At 49.7% G+C, this 24751-nt stretch overlaps 1 protein-coding gene, 1 non-coding gene and 1 pseudogene across 7 annotated transcripts in view; 1 reads left to right on the top strand and 2 right to left on the bottom strand.

The window, feature by feature from the left end:
* The window catches only part of U2SURP (U2 snRNP associated SURP domain containing), a 49133-nt gene that overhangs the window by 24048 nt on the left and 334 nt on the right, over positions 1 to 24751 (bottom strand). For 2 of the 6 annotated variants that reach the window (XM_066347817.1, XM_066347820.1), the window contains exons 2-11: positions 15180 to 15224; positions 13927 to 14073; positions 8964 to 9062; positions 6503 to 6617; positions 5922 to 6055; positions 2858 to 2925; positions 2277 to 2371; positions 2168 to 2203; positions 1999 to 2081; positions 528 to 693 (exon numbers count right to left, since the gene is read on the bottom strand). In XM_066347817.1, the coding sequence (XP_066203914.1) occupies positions 528 to 693; positions 1999 to 2081; positions 2168 to 2203; positions 2277 to 2371; positions 2858 to 2925; positions 5922 to 6055; positions 6503 to 6617; positions 8964 to 9062; positions 13927 to 14073; positions 15180 to 15224 (988 nt within the window). The remainder of the gene's footprint in view (positions 1 to 527; positions 694 to 1998; positions 2082 to 2167; positions 2204 to 2276; positions 2372 to 2857; positions 2926 to 5921; positions 6056 to 6502; positions 6618 to 8963; positions 9063 to 13926; positions 14074 to 15179; positions 15225 to 24751) is intronic. The other 4 variants (XM_066347819.1, XM_066347821.1, XM_066347818.1 and 1 more) reach the window with 3 other exon arrangements.
* On the bottom strand, positions 7874 to 8032 carry LOC136380170 (U2 spliceosomal RNA; annotated as a pseudogene).
* TRNAG-GCC (transfer RNA glycine (anticodon GCC)) lies at positions 16234 to 16309 on the top strand. Its single transcript has one exon. It is a non-coding gene; the product is annotated as a tRNA-Gly (tRNA).

The following is a 24751-nucleotide window of genomic DNA, read 5'->3' as shown; positions in this document are numbered from 1 at the left end:
TGTTCATTGATTGCTTTCTCATATGTGCCCAGACCATGGGCCTTCAGCAGACTGAGTAACCCCTTGCTCAAGCCAGCGACCTTGGGTCCAGGCCGGTGAGCTTTGCTCAAACCAGATGAGCCTGCGCTCAAGCTGGCGACCTCGGGGTCTCGAACCTGGGTCCTCTGTGTCCCAGTCCAACGCTCTATCCACTGCGCCACCGCCGGGTCAGGCTGAATTTGTTATTAACCTCTCCAATTCTGGTCCATTTCTTTATCTCTAAAGCTTTTATAAATACACCTGGCCTAGCATGGTGCAGTGGAGGAAGCGTCGACCTGGAATGCTGAGGTCACCAGTTCGAAACCCTGGGTCGGTCAAGACTACAGGCTGATGTTTCCCATCCCTCCCCTCCTATCTCTAAAAAAATCAATAAATAAAGTCTTAAAAAGAATTCCTTTAAAGTTTTTACAAATACTTTCCAGAACCAAAGAAACAAAAAACAACCAACCACCTCTGAACTCTGCAAGGGACAATACAAACTTTCTTACCATTCAAATTCTTCAGAGCTCTTTCGGCATCTCTCCTGTTCATGAAGGCCACGAAGCCACAGTTTCTCTCTCGCGCCCGCTCCTCGTCCGTCCGGGGCCACATGATCTTCACGCTGGCCAGCGGGCCGAACCTCCCGAACTCCTGGCAGAGCATTTCCTCGTTCATCTAGGAAAAGGTGTAAGAGGTTTTTGTATGCCAAAAAAAGGGGGAAGAAAGCATCCTGTGTCACAGTAAACAAACTAGCTTTTGCAAAATGAAGAGAGAGAGATCAGTGCTACGTCTGCCCATTCAAGTACTAAACCTCCAGGGCCTGGCCGTGCAGCTCAGCTGGTTAGAGCGTCGTCCAACACGCCAAGGTCACAGGTTCCACCCCCAGGCAGGGCACGTGTACGAATTCACCAGTGAACGCATGAGTAAGTGGAACAGCAAACCAATGTTTCACTGTTTCTCTCTCTCTTACATCAAACAAGAAAGTGCTACCAGCACTATATTCCACAACAGAACTCGCCCTCGTGTGGCATTCCACATTTTTACACCAGAAACAACTGCTTCACACCAACCAGGGGACAGGGTGAAGAGGCCGGGGGCTGGAGGAGCCCAAGCACGCCTCCCCTGGCCTCTCTGCCCTCTGAGACCCCGCCCCTAAGGCCAGTCTCTGCAGGCACTCGGCAGTGCTGTCCAGGCAGCAGTGACCGCCACATCTGAGTTCGGAGGGAGTACTAGTTGGTGATGAAAGCATAGGAAGGATCTGATCACCCTTCCTTCCCAGCACCCAGCTACAGGTGCAATCAAGAATGGGGAAAACGGCGAACACGCAATGAGGTCCAAAACAGATCTAATTTTTAAAGAGTACACTGTGTAACCACCACTACATTCCACATAAAACAACACTGATGTGGGGGAAACAAATACTCCTTTGCTGTTATGAGGAGAAAGAAAGGAAACCCGTAAGGAACCACACTGTGCATCCGGAGGGACTCTCAGAAGTGTGTCGTCCACTACTGGCCATGCCCACGTGGCCAATAACAAAGTTAGCAGCTAGTGGACCACTGCAAATTCAAAATGCGCACAGTGCAGCTACAGAAAGAGGGGACAAGGCCCTGAGGATGGCTCCCAGGAGCCTCCACCTAAGGTGCTAAAAATAGCTTGGCTGCAAGCATCAGCCCCGGATTAGCAGAGCATTGGCCACAGACGGGAGTTGCTAGGTGTTGCCAGGTCGGGGTGCCTGTGAGAATCTATCTCCCCTCCTCTCACTTAAATAAAAAAATTTAAAAAAGGAAAAAAAAAAGAAAGAAGGGACAAGCCCTTAAGAAGTTTATCAAGACAATTCAGCCCACAGAAACACTCTAGTTCCATCCCATTTACTGACTTCAGATTCCTGACTTAATTTTTTTGCTGACTGATAGGGCAGTTTTCTCTCTAAGCACAGCAGTCTATAGGCGACCCTCCGTCTCACTGTCCCGTCATCACCTGTGGGTTAATGTTTCCCAGGTATAAGTTTGTGGTGCTTGGATCTCCCACGTCATGCGACCCGGGTGCATAATCATCCAGAACTAAAAAAAGAGAGAGAAATTATAACCTGGAAAATACAAAATCAACACAATTTCTATTCATTAAAGAAGCAAAAACACGGTATTACCACCAGATGATCTATTTCTTCTGGAAGGCGCATCCACTGAAAAGAAGGAGAGAGCTGTCAGTGCTCGGCCCAGGCGCCCACGCGCGGGAGCGAGAACACAGGCACTTACTGGAGCGCCGCTGCCCGTCCGAGTCAGACTGCGGGGGCTCGAAGCGACTCAGCCTGCCCTTCGTCTTGTGTCTCTCATCGCGCTCCTCTTGAATTCTGTTGGAAACATTTACAGTCACTAATAATGAGCCCAAATGTGTTTGCTCACCCTTAATGAAAATAAAACTTAAACAGGCATCACCTTCAAATAAGAAGACCATCCTGAGCTATAAGAAGCACGAGAGCATTTCCGGGGCCTTGTGCAGTCAATGAAGGCAAGGCCCACGTGGAGGGTGAGGGAGAAACTCAGCATGAAAACTGAGACTCTGCTCCTCCTCGCTAAGCCTGACCATTCCTCAGCTGACACTGCAGTGACTACACTGTTTCCACTGCAAACAGGACTCCGGCCATTAGTCCACTAAACTGCACCGCGTAAGGCCAGCAGCCTCCACGCTGGCTGAGACGCTGACATGCTTCCGAGCACAGGGCACAGAGTGCGCCCCCGTGTCCAGAAACCGTCACGGGAGGCCCGTGTGCTCGCTCTCCACACCGCGTGTGTCAGGGCCACACACCGAGAGCCGTTCTCAGTGCCAGCGAACTTACTGTTTCAATTCTTCTTTGAAGAGCTCCAAATTGCTTTTTTTCTTCTCTTTCTCCCCTTTCTTCAGTGGCTATAAAGAATATGACAAGTTATACTTCAAACAAAAGAAGATTAAGCAAAACTAAGGGTTCGATAATCATTTAAAATTTTTATTTTAGTGTCAATTACATTCTAATGATTTAAAAGTTTTTTTTTCTTTTCTTTTAAAAATCAGCTGTTCTTTATTTATTTTTTTAATTTATTCATTTTAGAGAGGAGAGGGAGAGACAGAGAGGAGAGACAGAGAGAGAGAAGGGGGGGAGCTGGAAGCATCAACTCCCATATGTGCCTTGACCAGGCAAGCCCAGGGTTTCGAACCGGCGACCTCAGCATTTCCAGGTCGACGGTTTATCCACTGTGCCACCACAGGTCAGGCCTCTAATGATTTAAATTAAAAAGAATGAATGCTTCTGTTATCAGTTTCCCTTCCTACTCTCTCAAATTAAGAATTAAACAATTTTTAAAACAACTAAACAAAATGACAACCAGCAGTTGTAAAGGAGCTACTAACATTAGCCCCCAAAGCCTGCACGACTGAGCCCTGAACACTGTTGGAGAGAACAAGGGACAAAAATTAATGAACATAAAGTCACTGAGCCACCACGTAAATAACAGAACGAACAACTACCAAGAGCATGCACTTTTCAAACAGCCACTTTGAGAAGACGAGCCACTGAAACAGTCGGTAGCTCCTTTGGAACTTGTACAAAATTACTTCCAAAACTGCTTTTGGAAGGACCTTTTGAAAGTGCCAAAATTACTTAAAGGAGAGAGACAGTCTTTTTAACAAGTTCCAGGACAACTGGACATCCTCGTGGAAAAGAATGAAGCTGGAACCCTAGTTTGCAGCTACAGGAGTGGGCCAAGTCCTTTTACAGTGGTCATACAAATAAACACTGATAAACAGTAACACAGAAATAAACTCGGTTTTGCACACTCACAACTGTCAACCTAGTTTTGCCCACCCTGTATAAAAAAACTTCACTCAAATGGTTCATATACCTAAACAAAGAAGCTAAAACTATAAATTCTTAGAGAAAAGCACAGGAGTGAATCCTCATGACCTTGAATTAGGCAACAATTTCTTAAATGTGATGCCAAAAGTACAGGTGACAAAAGAAAAGAATTTATAAACTGAACATCAAACTTTTGTGCTTCAGAGGACACTTGTAAAAAGGGCAAATATAACCCCACAGAACAGAACACATCTCTGCAAACCACACAGCTGATAAAAAAAACTTGACTCCAGAAGGCGTAAAATCTTTTTTTTTTTTTTACAGAGACAGAGTGAGGGATAGACAGGGACAGAGAGAGATGAGAAGCATCAATTCTTCGTTGCGACACCTTAGTTGTTCAGTGATTGCTTTCTCATATGTGCCTTGACCGTGGGCCTTCAGCAGACTGAGTAACCCCTTGCTTGAGCCAGCAACTTTGGGTCCAAGCTGGTGAGCTTTGCTCAAACCAGATGAGCCCGTGCTCAAGCCGGTGACCTCAAGGTCTCAAACCTGGGTCCTCCGCATCCGGGTCCGACACTCTATCCACTGCACCACCGCCTGGTCAGGCTACATGCAAGTGTTTACAGCAGCATTATGCTATTATAATGGACAGAGTGCACACAGCCCAAACGTCCATGCAGTGTGGTAAATGGACAGACAACATGCACACACATCACACAGATGAGCCAACCCCAGACAGGCATGAGGACAGACACAGGTCACCAGACGGAGGAGCCCTGAGACAGGACACTGAGGGGCCGGACACAAAAGGCACATGCTGTACGATCCCATCTGCACAAAACGCCCAGTCGCCCAATCCAGAGAGACATCAAGTAGGCTAGTGGTTGCCAGGGGCTGGCTATGACTAAACACAGGTGTGAGATTTCTTTCTGGAATAATAAAAATGTTCTGAAATTGGACATCCGCGATAGCTGCACAACTGTCAAGGTACTAAAAAAAATCCCCTATTATATAAGGATGGATTTTATGGCATGTGAATTGCATCTCAATGAGGCTGCTACTATTTTTCAAAATTGCTTTCAGGACTACTTCAAGTCACATGAGAGAAATCAGCCATTATCCAATGTCGTCCTATCTCTTCACCAAACCTGAATCTATCTACCTTCCCACATAAAAACGTCACCCTCAGAAAATAAAAGTTTCTTAGTAATTCTCAAAGGGTCACCAGTTCTGACAATAATTCCAAATCAATTCCAACACACTGCAGGTGCCAGGGCACACCGCTGGAGTCCGTTGGTCCCAGGTAACGACACGGCGTGCACCTCAGACTTAACCAGCCCGGGTCAGCACCGCGTGCACCTCAGATTTATTTATTTATTTATTTATTTATTTATTTACTTATTTTTGCATTTTTCTGAAGCTGGAAACAGGGAGAGACAGACAGACTCCCGCATGCGCCCGACCGGGATCCACCCGGCACGCCCACCAGGGGACGATGCTCTGCCCATCCTGGGTGTCGCCATGTTGCGACCAGAGCCACTCTAGCGCCTGGGGCAGAGGCCACAGAGCCATCCCCAGCGCCCGGGCTATCTTTGCTCCAATGGAGCCTTGGCTGCGGGAGGGGAAGAGAGAGACAGAGAGGAAGGCGCGGCGGAGGGGTGGAGAAGCAGATGGGCGCTTCTCCTGTGTGCCCTGGCCGGGAATCGAACCCGGGTCCTCCGCACGCTAGACCGACGCTCTACCGCTGAGCCAACTGGCCAGGGCCTGCACCTCAGATTTAACCAGCCCGGGCCAGCAGCCGCCTCAGAACACAGCCACCGCTTTCCGCTCTTCCCTCGCCGTGCACCCCGAGAACGGGAGCCTGAGACGCGCTCAGCTGAAGAGCCCCCCAACAATCTGCACGGCCCACTGACTTAGTCACTCTCGTCTAAGATTAGGCATCAAAACCCAACCTCTGCTCCCAAAACAGTGACAAAGGATGGAAGTTCTGCTTCCAGCAGAGGACGGGCAGCACCAGGCAGGGCCCCCCCGCACGGCACGGCCCAGGGCCACTTCTCTGCGCGGGACTTACCGGCTTTTTGGTCTCTATCACAAGAAGAGACGGCGGTCTCTCATTGGATGACTGACTGGGAGGGTTTTTCTGATCGGCAAATCTTGACGACGGCTTATAGATTTTGCCTCGCTTTTCATCTGTTTCATGTTCTTCTGAAATTTAAAATGTTAAATTTCAATATTACTTTTATATTACTTAGGTTTTATTTACTTGCTATTTTTATTCAGAAATAAAAATTAATAAATGCTTTTACTACTAAAAGAAGATCGATCACTATTGACCAAAAATGAAGTTAAATTCAAATATCAGTACATTACTCTAAAAAAATACTAATTTAGTAGTTTTATAGTAAAATTATAAGAAACATTAAAATTTTCTGAAAGCGTTCTGCTGTCTTAAAACTTGAAAGAGGAAATATTTCTAAACCTCTGGATCCAGGGTCTCCCTGATCAGCACCTGGCGGCTTGCCTCGCTGACCACTGCCCCCACTAGAGGGCGCTGACAGACAGGAGCCGCTGACCCACAGCAGCCGGGCTCCCGCCCTCCAGCCCTCCAGCCCTGCGCCCGGCTCTGTCCCCTCAAGGCTGCAGCACCCCTACCTTTGGCAGCGTTCACAACACCCCCGCGTACAAACGTCTTCACTTTGTTGCCGTCGCTTCCTTCAAACGCAGCAAGAAATTCCTCGTAGATCTCAGCAGCGGCCTTCTCATCCTCCTAAACACAGAGGAGTGTGTAACCATAGCTGCACATACAGACCACCGCACACAGATGTGAGCTAATCACGGAATGATGGTAACGGGACCCTCCCTTCACCAGGAAAGCAGGTTAAGCAGTCCTAATAGGCCATATCTAATCCTTAATAAATACTATTATTAACACTGAAACTAAGAGAGGCTTTTTGAGTAAAATTTATTTAGAAACAATTCAAAGATCAAACTATATGACAACTGTCTACATAATAGATATTATTCTATTAATGTTTACATTGTTCTCAAGGTACAATGATTTAACTCAATGAATACAAAAATTTCCTTTATAAACCACTAAAGACATAAATACTGAAAACTGAACTAGCATTAGGTCCTGGCCTGGTGACTCTGTGGATAAAGCTTCGTCCCAGCACGGCGAGGTTTCAGGTTTGATCCCCAGTCAGGGCACATATGGAAGTAACCAATATATACACAGCTAAATGGAACAGTTAAATGAAACAAGGAGCTGATGCTTTTCTCTCTCTCTCAAATCAATGGAAATTTTTTTAAAAAAGAAAGAAATTGAACTAGAATTATCTCTGAACAGCGGGCATGAAACAAACAGCTCAGAACCGTGACAAGTTCCATTATAACTATGCCAAATGTTCTCAAAATGTGTAAGAAAGGCCAACGGAACAGGATAGAAAATAAATCCAAGAGCAGGTGAAAATTTAGTGTTCAGTAAAAGTGGCAAATCACATCAGTGAGGAGCAGATGGATTTTTCAATGAGTGATGGTGGGGAACACCTTCACAGCTATTTAAAAAAGATTAAATGAACCAATCCTTCATATTTTGACACAAATACAAATTGCAAATATATCAGATTTAATTTTAAAAAAAATAAAACTGGCCCTGGCCGGTTGGCTCAGTGGTACACGTCGGCCTGGCGTGCAGAACTCCCGGGTTCGATTCCCGGCCAGGGCACACAGGAGAAGCGCCCATCTGCTTCTCCACCCCTCCCCCTCTCCTTCCTCTCTGTCTCTCTCTTCCCTTCCCACAGCCAAGGCTCCATTGGAGCAAAGTTGGCCCGGGCGCTGAGGATGGCTCCATGGCCTCTGCCTCAGGTGCTGGAATGGCTCTGGTTGCAACAGAGCAACGCCCCAGATGGGCAGAGCATCGCCCCTGGTGGGCGTGCCGGGTGGATCCCGGTCGGGCACATGCGGGAGTCTGTCTGACTGCCTCCCCGTTTCCAGCTTCAGAAAAATACAAAAAAAAAAAAAAAAATTTCTTTACTAGGTGAGAGTTAAGAGAAATTTCACTGAAAAAACAGAACCCCTAAGACAGGACTGGAAATTCTGATTACATAATAATTCTTTCTACACGAAAAAAACAACAGGAGCAAAATACACTTGATCTTAGCCAAAAGGCCGAGAAGCGATACCAGGAGCAAAATAAACAGGCAATGGAGGAACTGAGACAAAGCACTGCCGTGTGTCAGACACAGGTTCACACACCTGATACACGAAGTGTATACATATACAGATAACCCACCGACTCACAGAAAGTTAGTTTAGTTATGAACAGATCGTTCAGAGAAACAAACACAAGAGAAACTGCAAATGGGAATGTGAAACTACTGAGATACTCCATCCTTTCTCGTAGCAGATGGGCAGAACCTCACTGATAACGTCCTCTGCAGACAGGATATGGGAAATCACCTCTCAGAAACTGCTGCCAGGAATGCAGAACGGCCCTGCCCGTGCAGAGAGCAACCCGACAATATCCAGCCCAGCTATTCTTAGTACTTACCACCAACCCAGTCACCTCACTGAAGGGAATATCTATGATACAGAATACCTCTCAGTGATACAGTAGCAAAATAAACCGTCTGTACAGTACTATCCAATAACAGCACTACCTGCAATGACCAAAGACCCAAACATAAATGCCCTCAAGAGAATTTTAGTTGAAGAAACTACTGCAATCTACACAGCCATTTACCCTCCCCCCAAAAAACCCACCTCAATCTCTCATACACAATGTACAATGAAAAAAAGCAACAAGGAGAACAGTGTGCTGGACACAGCGTGCTTCCTGTGCCTCTAAGAAGACTGGGCACAATTTACATGTACACACTTGCTGATGCAAAGAATAGGCCAGAAAGGACCTAGCCCGTCCCTTTCACAGCAGGGAGGGAATGGGGAGAGGACCGAGGTGGGAGCTGCCCCACTACGCTCGCTCATGTCACAGACATGGCCGGAGGTGGCGGCCGAGTCTCTGAGAAGCGTTTCTACGGCCTCCCCGGATATGTCCACCCCCTTTAGGCGCCTTTGTTTCCAGGGACAACTCAAAGTCCAGGTAAAACATTACCTTCTTCTTCAGTTCTTCCTGCTCCTTCTTACTTAAAGTTCGCTTGGCTGTACTCATTTTTCCAATACTGAATGCTTTCAGCTTGTTTTCCAGGAGAGGCTGTGAAAAGAAAGAAGCAGCATTCACATACACACCCTCAACGTGTCCATAACAAGTTTTCAGGAGACAGCTCGTTAGAAAAGTAACTCAGGGTAAAGAAGAGCGGAGGTGCTCTAAGCACCAGGGCTGCCTCCTTCAGCTCAGCGCTGACGCGAAGCGGTCAGTCCTCACTTCCCAGCCAAAGGTCACACACAAAAGCCACCTTTTAGAAAAAGATTTAAGAAAAAACAGGTTTGAACTCATTCAATTCGCTTGCTGGCAGCGAGAAGGAAAGCGCTTGAGGAGGGAAAGCGTCCGGTCTGAGCCAGGGCCGCGCAGGGGGCAGCCGCTGACCAGGAGGGAGGGAGGAGGGGCAAGCGCCCGGTCTGAGCCAGGGCAGCACAGGGGGCAGACGCTGACCAGGAGGGAGGGAGGAGGGAAAGAGCGCGGTCTGAGCCAGGGCAGCACAGGGGGCAGCCGCTGACCAGGAGGGAGGGAGGAGGGAAAGAGCGTGGTCTGAGCCAGGGCAGCACAGGGGGCAGAGGCTGACCAGGAGGGAGGGAGGAGGGGAAGCGCCCGGTCTGAGCCAGGGCAGCACAGGGGGCAGACGCTGACCAGGAGGGAGGGAGGAGGGGCAAGCGCCCGGTCTGAGCCAGGGCAGCACAGGGGGCAGCCGCTGACCAGGAGGGAGGGAGGAGGGAAAGAGCGTGGTCTGAGCCAGGGCAGCACAGGGGGCAGACGCTGACCAGGAGGGAGGGAGGAGGGGCAAGCGCCCGGTCTGAGCCAGGGCAGCACAGGGGGCAGACGCTGACCAGGAGGGAGGGAGGAGGGGCAAGCGCCCGGTCTGAGCCAGGGCAGCACAGGGGGCAGCCGCTGACCAGGAGGGAGGGAGGAGGGAAAGAGCGTGGTCTGAGCCAGGGCAGCACAGGGGGCAGAGGCTGACCAGGAGGGAGGGAGGAGGGGCAAGCGCCCGGTCTGAGCCAGGGCAGCACAGGGGGCAGACGCTGACCAGGAGGGAGGGAGGAGGGGAAGCGCCCGGTCTGAGCCAGGGCAGCACAGGGGGCAGCCGCTGACCAGGAGGGAGGGAGGAGGGGAAGCGCCCGGTCTGAGCCAGGGCAGCACAGGGGGCAGCCGCTGACCAGGAGGGAGGGAGGAGGGGAAGCGCCCGGTCTGAGCCAGGGCAGCACAGGGGGCAGACGCTGACCAGGAGGGAGGGAGGAGGGGAAGCGCCCACTCCGGCTCTGGCTCCGCAGCAGGAAGGGAAGTGCCCTCCACCCGCTGGCCCAGGTGCCGCGACCACGCATCACGTCCCTATAATCCCACTGGCCCCTCAGCTTCCTCGTCCTCTCTGCTTTCAGTGCTTCCCCACTTCCTTTCCTATTTGTCATTTACACTTTACGGAAGTTCCGTGTCGTTTCTTGGGAGTTTCTGGTGCACAGCCTTTAGAGTCATATTGTTTTTCAGTTTTTGTTTTGTTTTATTTAGTGAGAGGCGAGGAGGCAGAGACAAACCCCAGCATGCACACCGACCAGAATCCACTGGGCCCTGGCCGGTTGGCTCAGCGGTAGAGCGTCGGCCTGGCGTGCGGGGGACCCGGGTTCGATTCCCAGCCAGGGCACACAGGAGAAGCGCCCATTTGCTTCTCCACCCCTCCCCTCCTTCCTCTCTGTCTCTCTCTTCCCCTCCCGCAGCCAAGGCTCCATTGGAGCAAAGATGGCCCGGGCGCTGGGGATGGCTCTGTGGCATCTGCCTCAGGCGCTAGAGTGGCTCTGGTCACAGCAGAGCGACTCCCTGGAGGGGCAGAGCATCGCCCCCTGGTGGGCAGAGCGTAGCCCCTGGTGGGCGTGCCGGGTGGATCCCGGTCGGGCGCATGTGGGAGTCTGTCTGACTGTCTCTCCCTGTTTCCAGCTTCAGAAAAATACAAAAAAAAGAAAAAAAAGAATCCACTCGGCAAGCCCACTGGGGGGGACAATGCTCTGTCCAGCTGGGCCGCATCTCTGTTGCTATGCAACCATGCTATTTTAGCACCTGAGGCCAAGGCCCTGGACCCATCCTCAGCACCAAGGGCCAACTTTGCTCAAACCAACTAAGCCATGGCTGTGGGACGAGGGTAGGTGGGTGGAGAAGCAGATGGGCACTTCTCCTGTGTGCCCTGACCGGGAACCAAACCCGGAACTTCTATACACCGGACAGATGCTCTACCGCTGAGCCAACTGGTCAGGGCTGGTCACATTCTTTACAAAGTGCCCCCACCGTTTCTGGTCCCCACCAGGCGCCACACATCATCACCACACTGTTACTGACTCTGTTCTCTCTGCTGTACTTCACATCCTGTGACTATTTTCAACAGCAGCTTGCACGTCTCAGTCCCTTCACCTGGCCCCTGCCCCCTGACGACCAGCAGTCCGCTCTCTGTGTCTCAGTCCCTTCACCCGGCCCCTGCCCCCTGACGACCAGCAGTCTGCTCTCTGTGTCTACGGGTCTGTGTCTCAGTCCCTTCACCTGGCCCCTGCCCCCTGACGACCAGCAGTCTGCTCTCTGTGTCTACGGGTCTGTGTCTCAGTCCCTTCACCTGGCCCCTGCCCCCTGACGACCAGCAGTCTGCTCTCTGTGTCTACGGGTCTGTGTCTCGGTCCCTTCACCCGGCCCCTGCCCCCTGACGACCAGCAGTCTGCTCTCTGTGTCTACGGGTCTGTGTCTCGGTCCCTTCACCTGGCCCCTGCCCCCTGACGACCAGCAGTCTGCTCTCTGTGTCTATGGGTCTGTGTCTCGGTCCCTTCACCCGGCCCCTGCCCCCTGACGACCAGCAGTCTGCTCTCTGTGTCTACGGGTCTGTGTCTCGGTCCCTTCACCTGGCCCCTGCCCCCTGACGACCAGCAGTCTGCTCTCTGTGTCTACGGGTCTGTGTCTCGGTCCCCTCACCCGGCCCCTGCCCCCTGACGACCAGCAGTCTGCTCTCTGTGTCTATGGGTCTCTGTCTCGGTCCCTTCACCTGGCCCCTGCCCCCTGACGACCAGCAGTCTGCTCTCTGTGTCTACGGGTCTGTGTCTCAGTCCCTTCACCTGGCCCCTGCCCTCTGACGACCAGCAGTCTGCTCTCTGTGTCTATGGGTCTGTTTCAATGTTGCTTGTTTGTTTATTTTTAGTTCTTTAGATTCCACGGAGAGGTGAAGGCATGTGTATTTGCTTCTCTGACAGACTTGTTTCACATTGTATGTTCTGGGTCCAACATACTGTCACAAAGAACACTTCACTCTGTCATGACTCAGTAATGTTCCACAGTGTGGTGCACCACAGTGTTTTTATCCACTCATCTACTGAAAGGCACTTGAAGTCACCTCGTTCTTCGTCAGCGACACTGCTGTTTATGAAGGTCACTTCGTCCCTTCACTGGGAGCACATCACAGAGAGCCAGGGTGGTGAGCGCCAGACCAGCAGGCAGAGCCCACTGATGTACAGCAGGTTAAGGTTCTGCACAAGTCAGCATTCATCAACTAATTCTGAGTATGAGAAAATGGTACCTCAGAGAACTCTTCATTTAGTAACTCAGAAGCACTTTCCTTCCGAAATGTGGCTTGAATAAACTGTAGACCTTCAGATGTTGAGTTATTCATTTAACTGTTAGATTGTGACCCATAACTCAAAAGAAATGCTGATTAAATACAACCTAAAATATTAATCTGTAACTGACATCTGAAAGTTTCTCCAGCACCTATGAAAAAGAGATGTTAACCAATTGCAAAATTAGAACTGATCAGTCCCATTACCATAAAGGCTTGCCTGGAAATATGCAGAATGAAGAAATAAAACTGCTGCAAACTATTGTAAAGCTGCATTAAAATCTGTTCAAAAAAGCAGAGCAGTTTGTAACCCAAACATCAACATTGGGTTTCAGGAACAAATTCAAAATAATTTCCCCTCAAATAGAAGGAAATATGTTTCACCATCATCCAGTCAACACCTTTATTTCAACTTCACAAGTTTATACAAATTGTAAAATCACATATAAATTCCGTGAAAGACATAATTTTCAAAACAAAATGTTTGGGCTCAAATTTTATTTATATCCTAAGAGCTAAGCCCGAATGGAAATGGTCATGGGAATTAAGGCAACTGTACGCAAAGAAATACAACCATCCACTTAAAAATTTTATTTATAGAACTTTTGCAAAAATTTTAAAAATTAGAACTGAAAACAGTATTTTTAAGTGTTCCTGGAAAATGGATCTCAGCAAAGTAAAAGTATTTTTATACGGAGAAATACTAAATAGGAAAATTAGTGTTACCAGTCAGTGTTAATACTGGCTAGTGCTGACTATCTGTATTTATTGTATTTTCCAGATTTAATCATAAGAAAACGTTATTTTAACAGAAGAGCACGTTTCAGATCCAAGCAGTAAAGAAACTCCTTCCCCAAGTTCCTGCAGTGCCCGGGCCAGGGCACCCAGCAGGACGGAGGCCTCTGTGGCCCCCCATCCAGGGCAGCCCCCAGAACTGGGCACTGGCAGGAGCAGACAGCGCTCTCCTGCTTCCCGGCAGGACAACGGCTCCCTGAGGACCTGGGCTTCCACCACCTGAGCGCCTCCAGTGACTGGCACTGGGCACTGGGTTCAGTCAACATTTGATAGAGGGGATAATAAATCTGACCATTAACCATCTGCCATTCAAACCCTCCTTGGTTTCTGAACTAAGATTTAAAGTTCTAAATAAAACATACCTCACTTATAAGTGAAAAAACATTGCCTTGAATGAACTTAAGTTTGTCAATAACCCAGAGACAATGAAGAGTGCTGTCTTGAACAAGACAAGATGCAACAACAAGCACAAAACCGGGATGTGCAGCCAGCAGCCTCCGGGTGGACGCAAAGCCCAGCACGCTGCCTCACCTGCGCGGCACTCACTTTGGAGAGGTTCTGGTGAGGAGGGTCGCCAGGGCCTTCGCGGGCGCTCTCGCTCCTGTAGCTGTGTTTCCTGGGGCTCTTAGCGCGTGTCCGACTGGGCGCATCCCCGTCTGAGGGCCCGGACGCCTCGATCTTCAGAGAGAGGAAAACAAGTGTTTAAAATCACACGGGCAGTACTGAAAACCAGACATAGCCCCGATGGCCAAATACTGACAGATTTAGGTACACGCTATCAAAACTCACATTCCCTACTGTCGTCATCGATTTCAGACCAATGTCACAGGTCTGGAGAGAGGGGCAAGTTCTCACTGTTCTTACTTGCTACTGAAAGCTCAAATTCTGTATCAGTAACAAAGAGCTGTTTACTTTGAAGTAACAGGTCCACTGGCCTTCACTTTCAAGAAAATATCTGCCTTGTACCACCAGAGTGTGATTAACCTTACCATGTCAGTTGCTCCTTAAATCAAAATAGTATTCCACGAAAGAAGCCAGTTCATTCTTCAACTTAAACAAGAAAACCAGATCTAACATCGTAACTCCATGGCTCAGAAGAACTGTGTGGAGAAACGGGCCTGCTCTGGCTGTGCCGTGGGAAGGACATTTGGCAATGCCGCCTTGATTCAGGTGCCAGCATTTCACCCATCAGTTGCTTTTTCACCGTTAAGTGCCAATGTCAACACAGTGAAAAAGGAAAATGACGCCTTTGTGTTATTACAAAATTGTTTTGAACTCACCGACCCCCTGATAGTCTCAGTGACTCCCGGGGTCTGAAGACCACACTTCTGAGGACTGCTGTAGTAACTTATGTAAAGAATGTTTACTGCAGTACTACTTGAAATGTCAAAGCCTTGTAAACAAGAAGTATATGCCCATTCCTGGAGAAACACCTTCACAAGTAACTGGACCTCCCCTTGTGGGACATTAGGACGCCATCAGAAAGATTAGGGGAGGGCTCAGCACGAGACGGCAGGGTTTCCGCACAATGAGAACAGCATGAGCAAGCACAACACCATGCCACAGCCAACAGACAGTACGCACATGTGTCTGTGCACACAGCTGTATGAGCACAATCAAGATAAAAGGAGACATACAAAATAGGTTCCTAACATGGTGTGACAGACCAACTATGGGACTAGAACAAACAGAGGGCACCTAACAAAGATGGCGGAAGAAAAAAGGGCACATACATGAAAACTGTTTATATTAAGGAAATGACACAGACTGTCTTTTCTACTCACGTGTGCATCTGAAGACCCAGATGAATGCGCATCTGACGATCTGGTCTGTGAGTATGAAAAAAAGAGGCAATATTAAATGATGAGAAAATGTCTTACCATGCTAACAAGTGCTTCTCATACTCGATTTTTCCAAACTTGCAGCAATTTCATCTCAGCTAGTAAAACCACACAGGGGCAACATCTGACTTACAAAAACGTTGGGATCCAAACTGTATAAGTCCATTCTTTAAAATTCAGAATGTGTATTTCCCAAAATACGATAGAAATGAGTTAAGACACACTGGCCTGGCAGCAAGTCTCACTCTACACAGCAGAGAAGCCACCCTCTCCGACCACCCAAAGCCACACCAGAGGGTGCTGATACCCAGAAACCCACGTCTAAACCCTTGATGTCGAACAAAACGTACAAATCCCACTGCAGAAATAGTTCAAGAAACACAAAACCCTGTTATCCAATCCCGGACAGGCCCTGTTGGCAACCTGCTTTCAGGGCCTCTTTCCTCTGGCCGGTCACTGCCGGCCACTGCTCCAGAGCTCAGTCTCCCAGCCCTGGCCCTTCATAACGATGTCACTCCCAAATGTCATCTCATTTTTTCTTAACTGGTCGACAGTTCAGATTATGTCCAGCATACATCTCACTGGTGTCTCACTGTGCACCCAAGAACAAAGCCCCGAGCTCCAGGCTATTTAAGCCCGACGTATATGGATCCAGTGTTACTCCATCTTATCTAGACCTGAAGCTAGGAACAGCTGCTCAGACTTGCATACTGCATCAGTTTGTGCCTCTGAACTCCACGTACTGGGTCCCAGCCAAACTGGCCCAGAACCCCGAGGAGGGCGACACCCCACCTCCATTCTCCCGTCCTCGTCACTGTCCTGCCTCGGCTTTTCCTGTGCGTCTCCTCACTCCCTTCCGTCTCCTGCTGACCTTCCTTAGAAGGTGACTGGTACAGAAGAAGTGCTCTTATATTTAAATTAACTAGAACAGTGAAAGAGTTTTTAAAACGCAATTGGAAATGTGCCCATTTGCAGACACTTAAAAATTAGAAAATCCGCCCTGGCCGGTTGGCTCAGTGGTAAAGCGTCGGTCTGCCATGCAGGAGTCCCGGGTTCGATTCCCGGCCAGGGCACACAGGAGAAGCACCCATCTGCTTCTCCACCCCTCCCCCTCTCCTTCCTCTCTGTCTCTCTCTTCCTCTCCCGCAGCCAAGGCTCCATTGGAGCAAAGTTGGCCCGGGTGCTGGGGATGGCTCCATGGCCTCTGCCTCAGGCGCTAGAATGGCTGATTGCGGCAGAGCAACGCCCCAAGATGGGCAGAGCATCGCCCCCTGGTGGGCAGAGCGTCGCCCCTGGTGGGCATGCCGGGTGGATCCCGGTCGGGCGCATGCGGGAGTCTGTCTGACTGCCTCGTTTCCAACTTCAGAAAAATACAAAAAAAAAAAAAATTAGAAAATCCTCGAGAATAAATCATTTCTCTTAGAAAAGAAAAAGAATTCAGTCAAAAGACTGAATGGTCTGGGGGTAAAGAGCAACTGCATTCCAATGTAGCAGTGTTAACCTGCTAGGTAACAAAAACAATATCCTAATCACACACTAACAAAAACATCAAACACCCAGAAACCAGACAAACAAAACACACACAACCTGTGTGAAGAAAACACAAACTTTAACGAAGGATTCGGCTATTCAGGTCACCACCATGCCCAAATGTATTTACTTATCTAACACAGTTTCATTCAACAGCTCATAATCCCAAGGGGGCATGGAGGGTTGCCAAAAATAACTCTAAAGTTCACCCAGAAGAATAAGCACAGAAGAGTAGCTAAGAATTTAATTTCCTATGCCACCACATTCAAATCATTTCTAGGATTTAAAAATAACAGCATGGCTTAGGAAGATGAATCAGCTGATCTCAATTAAACGTAAGATGGCACTGGTCATGTTTACTGCAAACCAGACAGTTTCCGCTGATACAGAACTACAGCTATACATACAGCATGCAGAATGGAAATGTTTACTGCAAACCAGACACTTTCCCCTGATACATAATTACAGCTATACAGCATGCAGAATGGAAATGTTTTTAGGCTTAAGAAGTTATATTCAAACAGTAGTTAATAAGTTTTTTATTTTTGGTTTTGTTTCTGTTTTTAGGTGAAAGGAGGGGAGAGGATGAGACAGACTTCCACATGAGCCTGGAGCAGGCTCCAACCTGCAACCCCATCGGGGTCCAATGCTCAAGTGCTCAATTATTTTTAGCGCCTGAGGCTGATGCGCTCCAAGGATACTCAGCACCCTGGGCCACACTTGAATCAATGGAGCTGCAGGAGGGAAAGAGAAAGGGGAGAGAGGCAGAGAGATGCACACGTCTCCTGTGTGCCCTACCCAGGAGTCGAAACAAGGACATCCATAGCTGGGCTGAAGCTCTACCCACTGAGTCACTTGCCAGGGCCAATAAGACTTTAGAAGAGTAGCTAACTTCCAAAGCTGGTGGCTCAGGTAAACAGTAAACACAATACTACTTTATAAGCTGAGCCTCTCCCTCTTCTTAACCTGGAACTAAATGACATTGTCTTGGACTTGGGTTTTTACTTTTTAACTTAAAAGCAACAAATTAATGCTTAAAGATCTTCTGAAGTCTGCAGCACAATTGTTCATCCAAATGATAAGACCCAAAAGCAAGAAACGGAAAAGCAGAGTAAGGGCGGTTTGAGGAAGTGAAGAGGCAGACAGGAGAGAAACGTGTCTTAGGGTAAACTGCTGGCACAGCAGGAAAATCCAAGAGGAAAAGGACTCTTCTGAAAGCTGCTGAGCTGAGATCAGGGTCAACCCAACCACACTCAGGATCCTAAAACTTGGGGGGCGGGGAATAAAGACTTTTCTTCCAGGTGGGTCCCGCTTTACCGCAGGTGAAGCACTACCCCGGGAGTGTCTCTCCAGCTCGGCCACGCCCCGGTTCAGCCAGCTCTCCACGCCCCTCTCCTCCACCGTCCAGCTCTCCACACTCCCTCCTCCTCCCCCTCCTCTCCTCCACGCCCCTCTCCTCCACGCCCCTCTCCTCTCCACGCCCCCCCTCCTCCCCCGCCCAGCTCTCCACACTCCCTCCTCCTCCCCCTCCTCTCCTCCACGCCCCCTCCTCTCCACGACCCCTCTCCTCCCCCGCCCAGCTCTCCACACTCCCTCCTCCCCCTCCTCTCCTCCCCCGCAGGAAGCCGCCAGCACCTTTGTGCAGAGATGACCCCCCACTCCATCTCCACCCTCACCCTGCTCCTCCTGGGCATGTGCACCACGCGTCTGCACGCTGCTCACGTCCAACACACCTAAGACTCCCCCTGTCCTCTGGACCTCACTTCCGACACCGGGTGAGGGCTCTTGATCACTCACTCTGGAAGAAGTGACAGGTTACGAGCACAAACTCTGGAATCAGCCCCCCCCCCCCACTTGTAGCGTGTGTACAGCGGAAGAGCACCTGCCCGGGGCGCGTGTGGTGACAGGTGGACACAGTGAAGGATGGCGATCTGTGCCTGTAAGGAACGACCCCCTGCTGAGTGCCAGCCAGCAGCTGGCTCTTCCTGGGCTCCTTCCCTATCAACCAAGTGGAACTCTGCTCATCCTGCCTCCAAGGACACCGCTGTGGCCACCTCCTCCTTCCAGCCAACCATCTAATGGTGCTGTGCTTTCCAAGAGACATACAATAAAATAAGACACAGCTCCCTCCCATCATTAGGAGCTAATAACAGACAAGAAAAACGTGGCTCTGTCACAAGAGCACAGGCAAATCCCAGCGGGAGTGAGAAAAGCTTCCCAGAAAGGATCTGCAAGGAGGTCTTCCACACAGGTCTCAGCATCACATCTCGTTAACTTCACACTGGTCAGCACCTCCAAGTCCCTCCTAAACCACGCCCCAGAAAGGCCTTCCTAAAGGGCTCTCCTGCCTCAAATGTGCCATGGCTCTGTCCTTTTACTCTCTAGCATTCAAAGAGCACCACTTACCTTTCCGTCCCAACCCCTTCCTGTCATAGGCAAGCACCCCCTGTGCTAGTAAACCACCCCCATCACCAATCCATTGCCCAGCCACTGCTCTCCCTCCTCGCCCACCTCTAGCCTTCATGCCTGACCAGGCGGTGGCACAGTGGATAGAGCATAGGACTGGGATGCAGAGAACCCAGGTTCAAGACCCCGAGGTCACCAGCTTGAGCACATGGTCACTGACTTGAGTGTGGGATCACAGACATGACCCCATGGTCGCTGGCTTGAGCCCAAAGGCCACTGGCTTGAAGCCCAAGGTCGCTGGCTTAAGCAAGGGGTCACTTGCTCTGCTGTAGTGTCCCCCCCCCCCACATCAAGGCACTATGAGAAAGCAACCAATGAACTAAGGTGCCTTAACAAAGAATTGATGTTTCTCATCTCTCTCCCTTCCTGTCTGTCCCTATCTATCCCCCCACACAAAAAAACAAACAAAAACAAACCCCAAAAACCTCTACTCTATTCAGAAGGACTAATCATGTCCTTCCATGCTGTTGAAGGTCCCACCCTCCACTCCCAGCTGCCACTTCTTTGCTAAACTTTCAGGTACTTCTGATAGCTCCGTCTTGTACTGTTATGTGTCAACTCATTCCACTAGACAGCACGGTCCCCAAACGTGAGTAGTCTCATTTAATGTTTTTTCCCTCAATTTAAAGCACATCTGGCAAGTGACAGAGCCTCAATATACCTGTTGACTTAACCTGTTCCAACAAGTACTCACACAACAAAAGTGAGTGCCACACGTTAACATGCTATGCTGTCCACTCACGGGGCAGCTACCTAGCTTAATGCCACTCTCCAAGCCAAGGTCACCTCTCAAAAGAATAAACTCTATCCGATCACTGAAAAGAAACCATATATACATAACACAGACATAGACAACAGGGAAGCAACTGCGGAGAAAGAAGGTAGAAGGAGTGCAGGAGGGGAAGGTAGGGGGCAAAAGGGGGGACAGGGGTGGAAAGCACTTTGCATGGGGTGGGGGCACAATGCCATGTGTAGAGAGTGTTATATTGAGGACACTTGAAACCACGTCTACACAATAAATTTAAAAATTTTTTAAAAGGGATCACTGAGACACTCACTATGTATAATCAAGTTAAACAACAAACCTGAAATGACCTTTAAAATTACATCCAAAACACTACCAATACATGAAAAGTTTTAACGTATGTTGAACGTCCTAGAATTTATTTAAACTGAGCAAGGGACTACTGAAAAAAAAAAAATTAACTCCTCAAAGAGACATATAACAGTACCTAATAGTCTCAAGTGCTACAGGCAAATGTATCTTGCTTTCAAACAAATTACTTCACTGAAATATCTAGCACATGGCTAGTGCATAAGAAAATGTTAAAGCTACTTAATAATAGCATAAGAAGCAAATTATTTGTCATATCAATATTTTTTAGTTTACTGTCCTATAGCAAGTTTTTATTTTTATTTCAAAATTGATGCTTTTAAGCAAAAAGGGAAAGAGAGGCAGGAGTCTTCAACTTGCATCCCAAGTGGGATGCAGGAAGACAAATGGGTATCTTTATAGGGTTACTTTCAAGGAAAAACCCCAGCAGAGGGGAAGGGAGGGGCGGGGAGGACTTTCAGAAAACTATCAATTCAATCCAGTAAGACAGCCTGACCAGGCAGTGGCACAGTGGATCGAGCCTCAGACTGGGACATGGAGGACCCAGGTTCGAAATCCCAAGGTCACTGGCTTGAGCATGGGTTCATCTGGTCTGAGCAAGGCTCACCAGCTTGAGCCCAAGGTCACTCAGTCCGCTTTAGCCCCGCCCCCCTTCAAGGCACAGAAGAAAGCAATCACTGAACTAAGGTGCCGCGATGAAGAACTGATGCTTCTCATCTCTCTCCCTTCCTATCTGTCTGTCCCTCTCTCTGACTGTTACCAAAAAAAAAAAAAAAAAAAAAAATCAGTAAGACATGAATTTTTACCCATCTCAGCTGTCATATTCAGGCACCAATGCTGCAAATACTCAAGTTTCTAAAAAGCACTGATTAAGAAAATCGAAGTTCATAATTCCACTCTCCACCCAAAAACACAACCTTCTACACATAAAACTAACCACCACATATTTTAAGATAAGACTACAAACATATTGAAATAAAAATTCAGTTTAAACTAAAACTGGAAACTATGAAGAGCCCAATTTTCAAGGTTGTGTTTTGTTTGTGGAGATTTTCACATTTAAATCTTACATATCTTCAGGCACTCAAAAACAGAAACAAAGAATCCTGTCCACGGCAGGAACAAATACCCAGGGATCACAACAAGCCCTGGGGGGACCCTCATTTTACTTCTTTTCCTCATTTAAGATTTTCCTTTGATTTGAGGGAGGGAGGGAGAGAGAGAAGGGGTGGAGGGAGACAAAGAGAGAGAGGAGCGGAGGCTCCTTGCTTCACTGAGCTGCTCCTTTCAGCTGTGCACCCCTGGCTGCTCCTCCTGGGCCCCGACCGCAGGCAACCCACGTGGGGGCTCCTTACTTCACTGAGCTGCTCCTTTCAGCTGTGCACCCCTGGCTGCTCCTCCTGGGCCCCGACAGCAGGCAACCCACATGGGGGCTCCTTACTTCACTGAGCTGCTCCTTTCAGCAGTGCACTCCTGGCTGCTCCTCCTGGGCCCCGACCGCAGGCAACCCACGTGGGGGCTCCTTACTTCACTGAGCTGCTCCTTTCAGCTGTGCACTCCTGGCTGCTCCTCCTGGGCCCCGACCGCAGGCAACCCACGTGGGGGCTCCTTACTTCACTGAGCTGCTCCTTTCAGCAGTGCACTCCTGGCTGCTCCTCCTGGGCCCCGACCGCAGGCAACCCACGTGGGGGCACCGGGACAACACTGTCTGCTGAAGGTGAAGGCCTACCAGGATCTTACTTGTTTGGGTTTTTTTAAGATTTTACTTATTTTATTGATTTGAGAGAGAGACAGAGAGAGAGAGGGAGAGAGATCATAGTAGCTTCACTTTAGTTGTTCACTGACTGGTTCTCACATGTGCCTTAACCCGGCAAGTCCAGGGATTTCCAACCGCGACCTCAGCACTCCAGGTCAATGCCCTCCCCATCCCAGATCAGGTTCTTCACTTATTCCTACCAGTGAAATACTTGGGTTAATCAGCAGTTCATCAAAATTGTTCCCAAACCAACTTCACTGGATGTCAAGGAAGCCAGAAGTACTTTATTTATCTATCTAACCCAGTTTTGGACAATAGGGCAAAAAATCAGCATTGTCAGAGAGCAATAACAGGGCACACAATTCAATATTAGTACTGTTCCCAGCACAGGAGATGCAGAAGGAAAGAAAATATCACATTCTCTTCATGTCATTTTTGTCAGCCAGCAAATAAAACAAAAAGAACTATTAAAATCAAAATATAATTTGATAAACTAAAGTCTAAGGAAATAGGTTTAACAAGTTTATAAGCAAATAACCATAGGCTCTTTGACCCACCTCCCAAAATCAGAGCCACACAAGGCATCATCAGCACCTCTCCCCCAAAGTGACATCTTAGTCCGATGCTCAACAGGAGTGCTGCGCAGGAAAACTTGTCTAGCTCATTCCTCACTTCTGTATTTGCCAGGCTTTAGAATGAAAAGTATAGCACAATCACACAGGAAATAAAAGGGCACAGGATCAGTTTACCCGGGACAACCACACATAAAAGTTGTCATATTACTATGCATATATAAAATGGAACTTAAAAATCTTGTGTACTGTACATTTTTAAATTCAAGTTTTCCTCAATGCCTAGAAATACAATTTACAAACATCTCTCTCTACACCAATGGGAATTTAAGCACCAAAGAAGGAGCATGAGACAATCTTTTCACACCACCTGTATCCTAGGCTGTCACTCATCTGCTGTCCCCGGAAGGAGGGAAATCATCCAGAGGTCAAAGGCTAGAAATGACAACCACGGTTGCGTTAGCCAAAATGACCCCATACTCTCCCCAGTGATTTCTGGATTTGTGTTAAAAATAAAAAGCAACAATCTGGACAGTCATTACGACAGTCAATGACTTAGCTTCTAAATCTCAGGATTAGACTTTATCCTAACATTCTGAAAAGTACTTTTAATTTCCTCCACGAATAAAAAGGGAAAAGAACTATTATTATGTGCTTTATAGACATTAAATCATTTAATCCTTACATCAACCCTGTAAAAAAAAAAAAAAAAAGGAATTATATCCATATTACACAAGAGGAAATGAAGGCTCAACAGCTTATGCAGTCTGCCTTAAAATTGTAAATAAAATTAATTACCAAAGCAGGGTTCGGAATCCGAATCTACTTTATTTGTTAACAAAAAGACATGTCAATTACCATCTGCACCCTGAGCCAGTCTGATTCCTTTCACAGACACCAAGAGAAGAACCTCTTAGTGGCATCCCTGGATAACCTAAAGCAATTATACTTTCAAAGATCACTGGAAGACCCGACAGTTGAACTACAGACAGGTCACAGCCTCACACCACCGGGCGAAGGACTCTTGCAGAAAGGACGACTGCCCGCAGACAGGACAATGTTCTCCATGCATCCAAGGCCTCAGGACAGGAGCCACCTGCACACGTTACTGGGAGGAGAAGCCGGAACCGCCATGCTTCCGCGCGCGTCGTTGCGAGACGCAGCCGGCTTCAGTAACAGGAACACCCCGGGGAGGAGCAAGCAGGCACGCCGGTGGTCGCCCTGGGTCGGCGGCCAGAAAGCGGGCAGGGGGCGGGGCCCGTCGACTCCACGACCCACGCGGGAGATGCACATGGCGGAGGGGAGAACACGATCCAGTCCACGCAAAGCCACCGCGTCTCCGCAACTAACGGGCGTCCGGGGGAGCCGGTGCTCAGCTCAGGCATCATGCACCGGACGGCGCGAGCGCGAGTCGCGCTTTCTGGGACACCGGGCACCACGCCCCGACTTCCCGGGAACACGCCTTCCCATCACACCCTCCCCGCGCTGTAACAGCCCCGCTCCGGGCGCCGCGCGCCCTCCTCCGTGCCCATCGCGGAGCGCGACACCCCCCGCCACTTGTACCCGGAGTCCGCGGCGGGCCCCTCCGAGGAGCCGCGATTTCATGACCCGCCCAACGTGGCCATGGAGCCCCGCGCCGCCCGGTGCAACCAAGGCCCCCAGGCCCGGGCAGCGCCGCCCGCGCCCCCGGAGCCGCCGCCCCGGGGAGACACCGAGCCCAAGATGGACCCGGACACCGGCGCCCGCCCGGCCCCGCGAGCGAGGAAGGGAGGCGCGACCACGTGCAGCGCGCAGCCCCAACCGCGCCGCGTCCCTCCCCGGAGGTCGTCCCCGCGCGCCCGGCGGGCTCGGCGCGGTGCGTTCCCGGCGCGGGGGACGCGGAGGGCGGCCGGACGCCGAGCTTGCCGACCCCCCGGCACCGGGGACCAGACGCGGAGAAGCCGCGGCCGGCGCTCCAGGCAGCGCTTCCCACCGGAGACGCGAGGCCGCGTCGGCGCCGCTCCCGACGCCCCGCCGGGGCCCCCGGTCACTGCGAGGCCGAGCGCGGGCCGCGCTGCGCCCGGCGGCCACGAGCCAG

Source organism: Saccopteryx leptura, chromosome 8 (genome assembly GCF_036850995.1).
Source record: "Saccopteryx leptura isolate mSacLep1 chromosome 8, mSacLep1_pri_phased_curated, whole genome shotgun sequence".
In the NCBI taxonomy this organism is placed as follows: domain Eukaryota; kingdom Metazoa; phylum Chordata; class Mammalia; order Chiroptera; family Emballonuridae; genus Saccopteryx; species Saccopteryx leptura.
This window is presented reverse-complemented; position numbering and strand designations above follow the sequence as displayed.